This window comes from Brachionichthys hirsutus, chromosome 14, assembly GCF_040956055.1.
Source record: "Brachionichthys hirsutus isolate HB-005 chromosome 14, CSIRO-AGI_Bhir_v1, whole genome shotgun sequence".
NCBI lineage: Eukaryota > Metazoa > Chordata > Actinopteri > Lophiiformes > Brachionichthyidae > Brachionichthys > Brachionichthys hirsutus.
Window position 1 is genome coordinate 10,267,616 of NC_090910.1, and position 12,269 is coordinate 10,279,884.

Genomic DNA, 12,269 nt, shown 5'->3' on the forward strand with positions numbered 1-12,269 from the left:
CGGGCTACATGTAAAGCAGTGTGTTTTTTAGGATGCCGATTACAATAATGCCAGTGCAGCACAAAGTGCAGGGAAGGCTCCCTTCATGTGGAGAAATGGATAGACAGATGCCCTGAGTGAGGAAATATGGAGGTAGAGGCCTAATGGACACAAACATGCATAAATAACAGCAGCCATCGCTGTGGGCAGAGCTTTTAATAAACCTGCATCTTTCCGGCGAGTCCTTCAATGTATCCATCAGTCGTGGACGATAATGGGCCCAGCAGGCCCGTCTCACTCACACTTCAACACATCTTCCTCCTGATGCATGGGCCTGACCCAGCAGGGTTCGGGATCTGATGAACTCATAGCCAGGGTATCAAAACGCCACGACGAAAAGCCTGCAATCCAATGTTCTGATAAAAACATTCCCCATATAAGAGAGATAGTGCAGGAAAATAAAATGCCTCTGTGACAGATCTTTTTTTTTTTTTTTTTTTTTAAGCGTGTGGACTGACAGACTCCCTCGTCGCACGTCCTCTTATCTGAAGGGGATGCATTGAAGGGACCTCCGTGGAGAGAAAGTGACACAAGTCACGAGTGAAGCTAAATGTCTTGACTGTGTCCAGGCCCCTCTGGCCACGCGGCGCTCCTCCACTCCTCCCCTGTCCGAGTTCATCACAGCGCCGCTGAATGAGGCCTGCTGGCACAGCACCGCTGTCAGGCAACTGCAACTCCAGCCCCCCCCACCTCCTCCGGGTCTCGAGTCCTGATTAATCACACGTATAATGCAGACTGCGCTGTCGCCCGGGGAGCAGTCATCTCATTTCACGACCTCGGGAGAGAGAGTGTGTTTTACAGCACTCACGCTGCTAGCTAATTAGCGTCAGATCAGACATGAGACAACTGTGAGGCTTCATAATGAGACTCCAGGAGGAGCCCAGGCAATGGAAGCATTTAAATGTAATGAGGCGCCTAATGACCAGCTAATAAGGCTGTTTGTCTTGGGGAATGGGCAGCTGAGTGTGCAGGAATGGCGCCTTTGTAAGAGCCCAGCGTTTAAATATAGCTCTATCACACGTAAAGTCGTTTGTTTAGTGGCTGCGGAGAACCACGTACTGTATTTGACCTTTTTCGGAGGGATAAGTGGGGAAGTGAAAAGACAAAACCAGGAATAGCAGGAGCGGCAGCGTATTTGATCACACGTCGACGCCGCGAATCAAAGCTCTTCAGGGGAGAACGAATGTTTGCAGAAGGGAACCGGGCCGGAGCGCCAGCGAGCTGCAGGAAGGCAGCTCCCTCAGACGGTGATGAATAACTAGCACTGTAATGGGGTTGTGCTGTAAAGTTGGAGTGGTTGTTGAAATAAAAACTGAGCAGCATCCTGTGTACAAACTCAGTAAACACAGGCGCCGGCATAACTGGTTATTTGTCACAATGATTTATGCCTGCAAACACGCAGCGAAAAAACAAATTCACAATGAAACTAAACAAGGGAGGAAAGTTATCTTTTGTGACAGAGTGCGCAGAATTCCAGCTGACTTCACAGAGACTAAAAACTAGGTTGGGGTCACGCCGGAGGTCTGTAACCATGACGCCTCGCAGAAATAGAAGCATCATGCATGACGTTCGGTTGATGGCTTCCCCTTTTAGATACGATGCTCACTTTCTGCTGTATTTTTAATAGATTTAAATCTCACTTGATTTTATAACAAGCGGCCCGTGATTACCATACTTGTAAAACTAGTTGTATCAAAGCAGTGAACACGCCATGCCCGATGGGAGGGAGCAGAACAAAGTCTCACCTGTCTCCCCCTCTTCTCTATGACTCCCTCAAAGGTAATGCCAGAGCCTAGTTTACTGCGGCTCTTTCATATTAATAAGCACATCCCATCTTATTTGCGCTCCGCAGAAAGCCAGGCGGCGCATCACATCAGAGGAGCGAGTTCTAATGCTGAGGTGAGGAGCGTTGTTCCTCTGGAAACTCCAAACGGCACTCAAGCTCCCCGATAAAGGTCGGCAACCCACTCGACTGCCGTAATGAGACCCGGCGTCAAAGCCAATCAAAGGCGTGTCTGCCGTTTCGATGAAAACGCTCAGCGGCGTCGTCCTTAGGCTCGCAGGTGTTGGCGCGATACAAATTAGGGAAATCACTGTGCTCATTACGGCACCAAAGGGTGGGCTCCGTGGGGAAGACCTGAATGTTTCCACACTAGTTAGGCACGTCAGACTGGATCTCTTCGGCCTCAGCTGACTGCTGCTGCTTTAAAAGGTTAGCTCAGCGGGCCGGGCTGCCGGCCTGGCCTCTCTCTGCCGTGGGAATGCTTCTGTGTCCCTTTTTACCCGCTATATTATTATAGTTGGAGAATTTCGGCCTTGTTTTTAGCTACAACGGTTGCTCGTGGTCAACTCCCCCCCCCCCCCCGTGTGTCGGTGCGGAATCATTTTAGGATAAGGGAAGAAATAAGCTATTGTTTGTGCCTGTTCACATTTCCTCACATCAACATCTGCCATTTTAACACAATAGAGGCCAAAGCCATCCCCGCTCCCTTTCTGCCGTTTCATCTGAGGCATTCTGAAGCAGCGGGCTTCCCTTACTCGTCCTTTAATGATTTAACTTTGCCGTGGTTGTAAGATGACTCGTCCAGGGGGGGTGGCCACATTAAATAAATAACAGTGATAAAAATGTAGACCTCATACATTTCAAAGCTAATGCAACTAGCGGTGCAATAGGAGCAGCTGCACACAGTCCTGGAGCAGTAATTTGATTGATTTGTTGTGACAGCAGCCAAATAATTCAGAATGAGAGGTGCTGCCGGAGATGAAGCGCGGGCAGAGGCGGTCCCAGCAGATGCAGCACCCAGGTTCTCATCGCTGCCGTTGATATCTGGCAGTAGTTTATTATTGTTTGTCTTCAATGAGCAGCTCGGAAACGTGCGAGGTTACCGCCTTTGTGGCAGTTTGGCAACGGGAAGAAGAAAAAGAATCACTTTTTTGATGCTCAGATGCATTTCCAAGTGCATTTCCAACCTCATGGCGTTGCACTTGTTGCAAGACACGCTGAAGGTTTGTTCCCGAATTCAAGTCGCACATATTTCTTAATTGTGCATTTAAAAACAAATAAATAAAAATAGGTATACCCTGAGATATTTTTGTACTTCCTGTCTGGTAGGATACAATTGTGCTCTTGTCAAAACCTTCTGGCTCTTGACCCGCGTTGCGTTTCTGGAGATGGTGGCGGTGTCAGTCCGGCTCAGCCACGCCACAGGACATGCTGCCAGAGCCTTAAATAGAAGGAAGGAAAAGAGGAAAGGAACAGGGCGAGTCTTTACGGCGAAGCGGGGGGGGGGGGACAATATTATTGTTAATCAGATGTGGCTGTGCCTGCTCCTCCATAGCAAACCCTGACATCTGCCCTCACTGGTAAACACTGAAGCGTGCACACAAAAGCCACGAAACAAGTCTGCGCTGCCAGGCAGTTGTTTAAAGGGATGAGGGAAAAGAGGATGGTGGTTTCCTGAATTAGGAGTCATGCAACCATGAGAGTATTTTTCATATTAGCTTCCAATTACAGGAATGATTAGGACCATTCAAATTATTCCACTTCTATTCCCGTATAACAGCAGTTTGCTGCAAATGTATGTGTGCATTTTTGTTTTTAAAATAAAACCACAATTGTCTTTACCCTTTTAAAGTAAATGTCTGCACACTTATGCCTTCAAAAAATATTCAGCGTTTTTGTTGCGAGTATTGATCAAAGCTCTCCAGCAATCAATGGAGTTCATCTTTTCATCATCACATAATCAGCCCATTGTTCCTGTTGGGTAAACCAGTCGATGGCGAGTCTGAGTGCGCGGCGTTTGTAATATAAATTACTCTACAGTATAACGTATTGTTTTTTACTCGTTAAAGGCTTCTAGGTAAAAAGCCTTTAGCTCCTGACCCCGGGGTTGTTTTTGCAGAAATGACATCTCACTGCTCTCCTACCAGATTTGCTATAAGGTCCACCACATCGCCGAGGCTTTGACGCTTTCAGCGATAATCTGGAGTCAAGCATTGCAAATGAAAATTGATTTGTGATTTACATGGTCAGCGAGGGGAAAATGAACTTATGAAATGTTGTAAATGAAATATTAGACAAGGTGCAGTGGGAGAAAGCAGACAGATGCTAATCTCGTGGAACTCGAATCCCCGCCTGGCAGAACTGGGTGACATTTCACATTTATCTGTGTTCTGCATGAGTTGTAATGTTAATGGTAATTTTATGGGACTGAACCGGGATGAAAATGGTGTTATCGCCAATTGCTTCAAATGTGGAATTGTGTAAAGTGGCACAGCTGCATCCTTTATTTCCCATTCCCCAGTGATGTGAATTACTGCGTGATCTGTTCTCTAAGGCTGAAGGTGTTTATTCATCCTGCTCCAGCACCTTATATCACACACACTCATGTCACAGGATGGAATAGAAGCGCCGTTTTATTTTCATTTTCGTATTAAATGCCACGTTTGTAAATGTTTCTCACATTTATTCTGCAGGTCTAGGCTCTTGTTAGTGATTTCCTGTAGTTTTGCAACACAAATACTCAAAGAAAAAGATATAATGAGGTGTCAATGAGGTATAAATGTGCAGTGGGGGGGGGGGGGGGGGTTACCTGTTAAAGTCTATTAAAACTGCTCCATCTAAGACATAATTCTGGAATATTCTCACTAAATAATACAGTATATAAAATTATAATGTGAAGTAGCGCATTATCGATATGGATCTACCATGGATTTAATAACACAAGCAAAGCAATGTGCTATTACGCTCAAATCAATACTGCTTACATTCGGACCAGATGTTCTAATTTTGATTGATACACTGCTCAGTGAATATTTCCTATTCCCACTCTGGCCACGTGTGTGCAGCACGTATGGATTTTCCGAGCGCTCGCTCATCAACGTTTAAAAGAGAAAATAACCAAAGAGAGAACAAACAAACAAAATCCTGGGGCCGGCCCGCATCACACAGAGGTCATCTTTAAACACGGCTCTCCGGTTCCCCGTCTGGGAAACCAAAGAGTCCGCGGTGACATTTGTCAGCAGATGGTGTGGAACCAAACCCCTCAATGGGAGGGGGGTGCTTAGCTGCTAAAAGCTATCTGTGGTTACTAATTGCTGACCAGGGCCTAATTACCTTAATTAATGGCCGAGGTATCTGGGGGCCAGAATTGTGGGGGGCTTTTATCTGTATCAGTGCGGCTTAAGAGGTCCCGTAGGAGGCCTGAGGAGCGTGTAAGCCCCCCCTTGGGTGCTATATCCATACAAACTAGAGATACATCACAGATGGATGCAGTGGCAGCGGTGCAGATTTCAGGGGAGCGATATCTCCCTAGAACACAGAGGAAAAGGGCTTTTCACGCCTTTCTATCCAACTCTAGTTTCCATTTCTCCTTCCTCATGCACACGAGCCCTTTTCCCGAATTACGATGCTGTAATTCACAGTGACAAAGTAGACTTAGCCCCTTTTTTTCCACAGACCGTGGGGGGGGGGGGGGGGGGGGTGTTGTTCAGTGAGCTCTCACTGTGAAATTAGCCCCGGTTCTTTCATTTTCCAGCTGCGGTGAAATGGTTAAAAGACACAGATCAGCCAGTATGAAAATAGAACCGATTCAACAGAATCTGCTCCCTCCTCACCCATCGGGCAACACCCCCCTCACCCCCCCGCCCCTTTCCCCCTACTCCCTATATGCTACCGTACCGTCCTAACCCCCTCCTTCCAAGCCCCGTCAGGCACCTTGTCCGCATCCGGAGAAGGCTTGGAAGTTTCGGCTGCACACATTTATTTTTGATGATATATTGTCCCGGTAGCGGAATTTCATTTACTGCGGCTGCCCTTTGCCGAACCTGTTGCTAGTCAGCGAGCAGGATAAGCGTATAAGTAGCACGCTACTTCATTCATCATACATCGTCCTGTGCGCTCAAACAGCTCGTATGCGATTCAGGAAGAAACTACTAAACCGGCACAAAGGGATGTGATCCACCAGGATCAGCCGGGGGTTCCATTAAACACTGGGTAACAAACAGAGCCGACACGGCGGTTGTTATCAAACACACGTCTTCAGCATCGACAAAATATTAACCCTCATTTCATTGTTTACGCAGCAGGAGGACTATTTCTCAAGTGGAGTTCATATATAGAAGATAATTCCATTCTTATTGCATTTTGAATGCATTCATTTTGAAATCCTCCCCTCCTCAATCACAGGGGCTGTTCTGTGTTGTATTAAACAGCATTAATAATCACAAGAGGCTCCGTGTCACTCAGAAGTCTCCACATCACCAAGGCAGACAGTGTTGTGCTGCTGGGCATGTTGTGCTGTGTGAAAGTGCTTTACACGCTCCCTCAGACAACCAAAGGGAATAATTAAAGACCGAAGATGGAGGCAGAAGAATGGAAAGCAAATCCCATTGTTTGGGCTTATTTCATCCCGCCGAATTTCTTTTTCTGCACTCTCTCTCGTTTGTCTTCTCGCGTTTCTCCCCAAATGCACTCTGGGTATGTAGCGTGCTATCAAACGCGCATGTAAGCAGAGCGCAACGCAGAACAAAAGCCCTGTGATGTCGTTCCTCGTGCCCACATTGTCTTTTGATTATTCTACAATCAATTTCATATCTGTGCAAATTGGGACGGAAGGGAAAGGCTTAATGAGCCCATAATACAGGAGCTCAGAATCCGCAGTGTAAGATGTGTTTTAGACGGTTTCAAAATAAGAGCGTTATACTCGACCCCCCCATACCAAACCCGATAATATAATTTGTTCAAGCCTTCAAGTTGTTGCCGAAATAAACTACAATGAAACTGAAATTAAAGGTGAACCAGACCGTTAGGCCAACTCTACTCCATTTGTGGAGCAGTAAATGCAGCCCCTCAATCTCTCTCTCAGCTTTTACTGTCAGTCGGAGAGCACTCAGTCATCTCCGTGCATCAGGCCCACAATATTGATTTTTCCACCCACTGAAACAGCCGCATGAACATAAATTTTGCATGAGGCTTTTATTCGCGGCCTCCGCATTGGTCTGACGACACACGATGGGACCGTGAGCACACAGTAATAACCCAGTCTGTCCTGGCAGGCAGACGGGTTCTTTGAAAGGAGGAGGAGGAGCTTCTGGTCTCTGAAGGAGAAACGTAAAGGGACCTCTCACTGGTCTTGGCGGTATTACACACCGTCCACATAGTGCATTGAATAAGAAGGGCTGGTTTAGTGGTTCAGTTCATTTAAAGCGATCTGAGAGGATGTATTTAGCTATATAGCTAAATATAGTTAACTTTAAAAATGTTATACTTTCAGAGAACATTCTTTAAAGTTGAATAAAGCACTGGAACTTTTAATATAGTGAGAAACATGATTCAACACCCACATGTTGATGTAATATAATATGTAAAGAAATCCAGTCATTTTTAACATTTCACTGCAGGAATGCTAAGTTTGCTGTTAACTAAAAGCTTTATTGTGTTATTGAATAAAGTTTTGATTAATAACAAGCAGATATAGATCAATTAATTTATCTTATTGACTTCTAACACGCAACTTTTCAATCTAGCAGAATCACATCCACACGGATCACAGATTCTTGTACAACACCTCTCTGGATCGGGTTTTGTTCTTTGAAAACGATTCCCCCAGAGTGAGAAATCTGCAACACGGCTTGATATTGCCTTGCAACCCAAAGTGAAAGCATTATCTGGGAATCCCTACAAGCGATGCGGTTTACTCTCTAAAACCCCGCGGTTCCACGGCTCTGCTCAAATCTCAAGTGCCTTTATTTGTTAGTGGTCGCTGAGTTCTTCCTGCAGCAGGACTCGATGTGTGATATCGTGTGCTGTGGCTCCGAGTAGTGTTTCTATTCAATAGCTCACTACTTCCTGTAACATTTAATTTTCTCTGTGTTTATCCCAACCATTTCCAAGGCAGTAATATATTTCCCATTTCTTTTAACTTTACCACTCGTGAGGGTTTGCTGGTAAATTTATTTATTTATTTTTTTGTAGGAAACTCTATTTGTTCCTCTTCTTTTTCTCTTGGCAATGAAATTCTTCAGGAATATAAGTTTATTTCTCATGCAGAAGTGACAAGCAGAGGCAGAATGTAACTAAGTACATTTACTCGAGTACCTAGGAACACCTTTGACTAACATTCCAGTGTTTGCACTTTCTTGAATATTTGTATTCCCACAATTTCACAGAAAAAATAAAGAGATTAAGAAAACTTTTATACTTTATTTTTATGTTCAATGACAAAAAAGAAGAGCAGCGATTTCACTCCTCATCTCATCCGCTGAGTAAGAACGACCTTCCTTTGACCACCTCTGTAATTACAGATCTCTTAGATTCTAAATCTCCTCACCGCCAGTGAAGTAATTATCAGCGCGACTCTCTGAAAAGGCAATTGAGACACTGTTTTATGGACTCCCGTAGCGGAACGTGAGGCGGAGCAGTAATCGGGAACGTGTTTGTCCCTTCTTCACCTCCCTTGTTAGAGAATGACAGCTGTGTTTAGAGCGGAGCAGCTCCTGAAAAAGAAACACAAGGTGGCTCACGTCGGGCTTCTCCTGAATTCCTCCTTAACTTTCAGCGGTCCTAAATGAAGCCGAAGACGTTCAGGACGGTACAGCAGCCGTAAAGGAGGATTTGAGTTGACAGTTTTCTGCTCTCGGTTGAATTATGGATCTGAGCCGAGTCGGAGAGGTGATGCGCTCGTTCCAACCGTGACACCCGCTTTGAAGGCGATATCTAAACGCGTGCATGCACACGTGCTTATAATTTACTGGTCTTACACAGAATAGACTTTATTCTTTCTTTTGAGCTTAACGCATTCTCTTCAAGGTTTGCGAACTAGAATTTTTCTCCACCTCCTCCTGACCCTACATTTTGGATGCACAAACAGTTTTATGGCGTGAAAGTCCTTTTGTGCAGAGCCGTTCACATATGCTTTCGGTGAAATGCATCAAAAAATATTTTTTGTATTCCTATTTGTGCGTTTAATTTGCAGCGGACGCTAGCAACACGAGAGTACAGCCGGGTATTTCATAGCTCAGCTAGTTCTCAGCGTTTGCCACAGCTCACACGCGCAGCATGAACGTCCTGCTGGATATTTAGTGTCGGGTTTACGTGCAAACATGGACGCACACAACGATATTTAAGATACCTGCTGGGTGTGGAGTTGTGAATGTAGGCGTACCGCATCCAGAGGAAAACAAGGAGACAAGCTTGAATCCACCCCCAGAGAGAAAAGTGCCCTAATGGGGGTGGGGGGGGGGTGGCAGGGACTACTGAGATAGCGCTGGTAATGAGAGCGCAGCCCTCCCCCCCCCCTGCCTCCCCACACAGGAAACAAAAATAGCATTTTGTTTGACCTAGCCTTTTCGACCTCTGACAATCAGTCTCGCTCGGTCCTCCGGTACTTCAGAAGCCGCGGCCGGCGCAGTCAAAGATAACAGTTGATTTCTTCTGTGGCACCAAAAGTGTGTGCGTGGGGGGGCGGTGGGGCGGGGGGGGGGAAGAAGAGAAGAAGAAGAAGTGGCAGGCAGGCAGTTGTTCAAAGCGTTGAGGTTGGAGGCCTCAGACTCCTCCGCGCCAGCCTTTCATGCTCCCAGATGATTGTTGTTAAATGTTTCAGCGGAGCGCAGAATGCCAGAGTTCAGCCTCCGTCTGGCCATTTAGCTGCGTGAATCTCCTTTACGAGGCGGCTTGCTCCTCATTACCAGCATTAGCATAGGCGAGCTGTGACAGCAGCGAGAGCGGGACCCGTGCTCTCGCACCCCCCCTCGGGCCTGATGACTAAGTAGGAGCTCTTGTTTGCTCTGCAGTCGCAGAGCTGGTGAATATGAAACGCAACAAAGAGACAGCGGGAGATATAATGAGCGCGAAAGGAACCCCCGACACTCTTTTTGCCCTCGCTCCGTCATATGTATAGCTCCGGTTCTCGTTCTCTGCCCCGCATCTGCTGGAGGAAGGAGCTCAAACAATTAGGCCGAGGCGAGCCGTTTGGATTACGTGCTCAACCAAAGCAATCAGACAGCCTCGGTTAAAAGAACGAGCCTCAGGATCGTAGGAAGGGAGGGTCAGTGGTCCTGACAGCCTTAACAAGATGACAGAATTTATAAAGCACTGCTGTTAAAGAATATAGTACCTGCGCTGTAGCCCTTATAATAAGGCCACATGGGGCTTCTTCCATATTCCCTCTGTATTTGTTTTCTTTTGCCTCAGATTTTTGTTGTTGTACCGACTTGTTCTGCGGCGTAATGGTCGGCGCTGGAGGAAATTCTAAGATCGTCTTTGATCTCTGCCCGCATTCGATAATTTTGTCACGCAGTTCTCGTTTTAAACCCCCCCCCCCCACACACACACACACACACACACACACACACACTTTCTTTTATCGTCTCGGACTTCGCGCCCCTCTTATTCCGCCTTGAAATAGGGCTCAGCATTTTGTCGCTGTGAAGTTGCAAAGGAAAAGAGCCGGTCCTGTCAGGGGGCTCGGCGCTCGCTAGACAACTTGCCCCCAACATTTCTAGTGAGAATTGGACTCTTGCTGTTTGCACAGATGATATATAATTCATAGCAGGGGGAGGGGGGGGGGGGGGGGGGGTTGAGAGAGGTGTCAATGTGTCAGGAGGTAGAAGAAAAGTAAAAAGTGTACTGTTTACTGGCTTTCTTTGTCTGCGCCTCTGCAGAGAGAGGGAAGAAGAGGATCTGATCTTCATCAAATGTTCATCTGTGCCCGTCCTGGAGTCCGAGTGACCACGCTAATCAAAGACTTGTCCGCCCTGATGTTTTATCTTTCATAAGGCAATCATACTTCAATTATTTAAGCGCATTGATTCTGCATGTATACAAGCTTGTTCACGCCTTCGCTCACAATCGCTCGGCTGCATCATCAATCAGACCGTCGGTCCTTTGTGTTTTAGGTCATCTTGATGGGAAGCCGTGGACGTAGCGCTGCACATAGCGAGCTGCAGCAAGGCAAAGTATTATGTGTTTATGTACACCATCGAGGAAATCCTTTAACTTCAACACTTTTAACGTCTGCGTTTGTGGCTGCAGCCCGAGTGTTAAACGGCATGAAAGTTTAAATGTAGAACGGGGTTCTACTGGCGTGCCTTTATTTCCAATTAGCTAATGGGTTTATTTCTGAAGTATTCCAATGATGATGAATGTCTCTTTCCTAAGAGATTTCAGACCATTAAAAGGAGATTCTGCAAGTGACAATGAAGCGTTTTGGCTGGAGAGAGAGAGAGAGAGCAATTATATCAGGCTTGATGGCTTTGTCCTCCAACGAGCTGAATTAAATTCACTGATGCCATCACGTCGGTTGGAAATCCTGGAGGACCTCATTGTGTCTCAGTGCTATTTACATGCATCTCCCTGCTCAACCTTTGCATCCCACACCTTTGTGTGTGCAGGCATTTCAATCTGAGGTGTGACTATATTTATAAATCAATGGGGGGGGGGGGGGGGGGCATCAAATCTTAGGTGAGTTCCAGAGCTCGGGTCAGAGGGGAGCAAAACAACTCACTGTCCTTTCATCGACAGCTACCTCGTCACTGACCTCCCAGCTCCAACACCTGCAGCAGCTCCAGCAGATGCAGCAGCACCACCATCACCACCACCAGACCCACTCCCACGCTCAGAACCAGCTGCCAACGCAGCACCGCATGACCCCACCCGGTCAGCAGCAGACCTCCGTTCCGTCTCCGGGCTCCGCCTGCTCCTCCACCTCCGGACAGCCGCAGCAGTCCCCCCCCCCCACACAGGCCCAACCAGTCGCCGGCCCGCAGCCTCCCGTCGCCCGTCACCCCGCCCATGCCTTTACCGGTGAGTCGCATTTGTGTCTGGCTATAAAGCTCGCCATTTTGATCAGTGTTCAAACACCAAATGTATTTCCGCGCCTGTACAAATGTTAAATCCTCCGTACTCTAGAACCAAGCGCGCGTGTGTGTGTGTTGGAAGTCATCCTACCAGGGGGGAGTATTTCATCTCTGACTGGGATGACTGCATCCGGTTGCCGAAACCTCGCCGTACTCGAGCACAGGGAACCGAACGAGAATGAGAGTCCTGGCTCGCGTCTTCCCGCAGCACAGAGGGTTCCTCTATCCTTAATCTTCGCTCCTGCTCAACATCCTTTTTAGTCACTCTGTCCGTCCATCTGTCTCTGCCCTTCCGTCCGTCTGGCTGTCACGGTGCAAGGATAATAACCTATTTTATATCCCTGCGGTTTCATTTCTGGTGGAGCCCGGCCCGG

General features: G+C 47.0%; 1 protein-coding gene across 1 annotated transcript in view; it reads left to right on the forward strand.

The window, feature by feature from the left end:
* The window catches only part of pou6f2 (POU class 6 homeobox 2), a 51,519-nt gene that overhangs the window by 15,486 nt on the left and 23,764 nt on the right, over nt 1-12,269 (forward strand). The window contains 2 exon segments of the mRNA XM_068748264.1: nt 11,561-11,766; nt 11,768-11,842. Coding sequence (XP_068604365.1) covers nt 11,561-11,766; nt 11,768-11,842 — 281 coding nt within the window.